Below are 2,353 nucleotides of genomic sequence, written 5' to 3'. Positions count from 1 at the left end.
CATAAATAATCTTAGAGACATGAACAAGCACACTGTTAAATACTTTTTTCTAGCAACAAAATATTGGAAACAAATTCAAAGTCCTTAAAAGTTCTCATTAAATTATGGTATATCCATGTGATAGAAAATCTTGCAACTTAACATACACATGGTGATATCAGTCTCCAAAAAAAGTTTTTAAAAGAAAGGAATGGAAATAATAAGGGGTTTGATTAACCTGCTAACATTTGCTTTTGTGTGAAAATATATACATATATTCTTATTCACAGAAAAACTGTCTCTGAAAGAATTCCCTAGAACTGGTATTACTGACTACCTCTGGTAGAAAAAGATTGGGAATTTTTATCATGTGCATGTATAATACTTAATAAAAACCAAAATGTTGTCAAAAATAAATTTTTAAGAGGGCTATGCACTTTTTATGTATCACTTTTGTGTCGTTTGAAATTCTACTCAAAAAAATAAAACTGAAAAGCAAAATATTGTTCAGTAAACTCTCTAACAGCCAAATACAGAAATATAAAACAGTAATTAAAATTAAGACTCTACATTGTTCTTATGATACTGAAGTTTGTTACATTTATTTTTGCTGAGTGCCTATTTTATGCCTTACAATACACTGCTAAAAGCAAAGATAAAATGCAAAATTGTCTCTGAATAATATGTAAAGCATTTAAATATAAAACAAAAAATAGAAGAACATGAACCAAATAATATTTATCTGGTAGTAATAAGATTATTGCTGATATATTTGGACAAAGTTTTTCTAACCTTCTATTTGAACTAATTTGTTTTGTTGTTGCTGCTCCTGCTTTGTGGAATATCTCCAGGAACCAAAAGAAAGTTGAAGACAATTCATGAATAGAAGGAACTGGGTCAGGAACTGGAATGTCTGATCTAGAACCTCAACTGAACTTTCAAATACAACCTTCTTCCTATTTCGGTTTTATGGACAGACACTGAGAATAGGAAACCTGGGCCATGGATATCTCCATCAGTATTACCAACAGTTCCTCTTTCCAGATTTCCCATTTTATCTTCATGGGATTTCCAGGCATTCACGAGTGGCAGCACTGGCTCTCTCTGCCCCTGGCTCTTCTTTACCTCTTAGCTCTTGTTGCAAATCTCCTCATCATGATCACCATCCAACAAGAGTCCACACTGCATGAACCTATGTACCATTTGCTGGGCATATTGGCAGTAGTAGACATGGGTCTGGCCACCACCATCATGCCCAAGATCCTAGCTATCTTCTGGTTTGATGCTAAAATCATCAGCCTCCCTGAGTGCTTTGCTCAGATGTATGCCATCCACTGCTTCTTTGGCATGGAGTCTGGTATCTTCCTCTGCATGGCGATTGACAGATACATAGCCATATGTCACCCCCTTCGTTACCCCTCCATAGTCACTGGAACTTTTGTGATCAAATCCACAGGACTCATGTTACTCAGAAATGGCGTTTTGGTCATCCCAGTGCCTGTACTGGCTGCCCAGCGACACTACTGCTCCAACAATAAAATTAACCACTGCCTGTGTTCTAACTTAGGGGTTATCAGCCTGGCTTGTGATGACATCACTATGAACAAATTTTACCAACTGATCTTAGCATGGATTATAATTGGCTTTGATGTCACTCTGGTTTTTTCTTCCTATGGGCTAATCCTTCGCTCTGTGCTGCGACTGAACTCAGTAGAAGCAATGGCCAAGGCATTAAGCACCTGTAGCTCCCACCTCATACTTATCCTCTTCTTCTATACAAGTGTCATTGTGCTGTCTGTGTCACACCTAGTAGAGAAAAGTGTCCCTCTTGTCCCCGTACTCTTCAATGTGTTGCACAACGTCATTCCCCCTGCACTCAACCCCATGGTCTATGCACTCAGGACACATGAGCTCAGACTGGGCTTCCAGAGACTTCTTGGGCTGATTAACCACATGTCCACCAAGTAAATTTAGCTCTAGGAAGATATGAAGTTGCTGGAAAATAATAGAAATTGTATCTCTCTATAGACCTGGATTATAATGTTTTTTCTCCTACTAGGGAAAAATGGCTAATAGAAGGATGATAACTGTCAGTCTCACTAATCAAAACAGGTACTAAAGTAATAATTGAATTTCCTATTACTAAAAAAGTAAGTTAAAATAAAAAATCAAATGCTTTTGACCATTGATGCCATCCTGAGATTGATACTCATAACAGCTGGTAGGAATATAAATTGGCCAAAATACACCAAAAAGCAATTTGACAACATTTATCAAAATGTTCATTAGTACTCTAATTATTTTACCAGTAAATCTAAGTTGGAAAAATATCCAAAAAAATTGTCGAAATGTAAGTGAAACTGTATTCATAAAA

The 2,353-nt window shown here is 36.5% G+C and overlaps 1 protein-coding gene across 1 annotated transcript; it reads left to right on the top strand.

The window, feature by feature from the left end:
• Window positions 1-981: 981 nt before the first annotated feature.
• On the top strand, window positions 982-1,947 carry LOC311177636 (olfactory receptor 56B4-like; the record flags this gene model as incomplete). The annotated part of the gene is made up of 1 exon (XM_084243813.1): window positions 982-1,947. One exon carries the CDS (start codon window positions 982-984, stop codon window positions 1,945-1,947), a length of 966 nt encoding a protein of 321 aa, XP_084099939.1.
• Between the last annotated feature and the right edge of the window lie 406 nt (window positions 1,948-2,353).

This window comes from Talpa europaea (assembly GCF_964194135.1).
Source record: "Talpa europaea genome assembly, chromosome: 1".
NCBI lineage: Eukaryota > Metazoa > Chordata > Mammalia > Eulipotyphla > Talpidae > Talpa > Talpa europaea.
The sequence above is the reverse complement of the archived record's forward strand: the minus strand, read 5'-3'. Positions and strand labels throughout refer to the sequence as shown.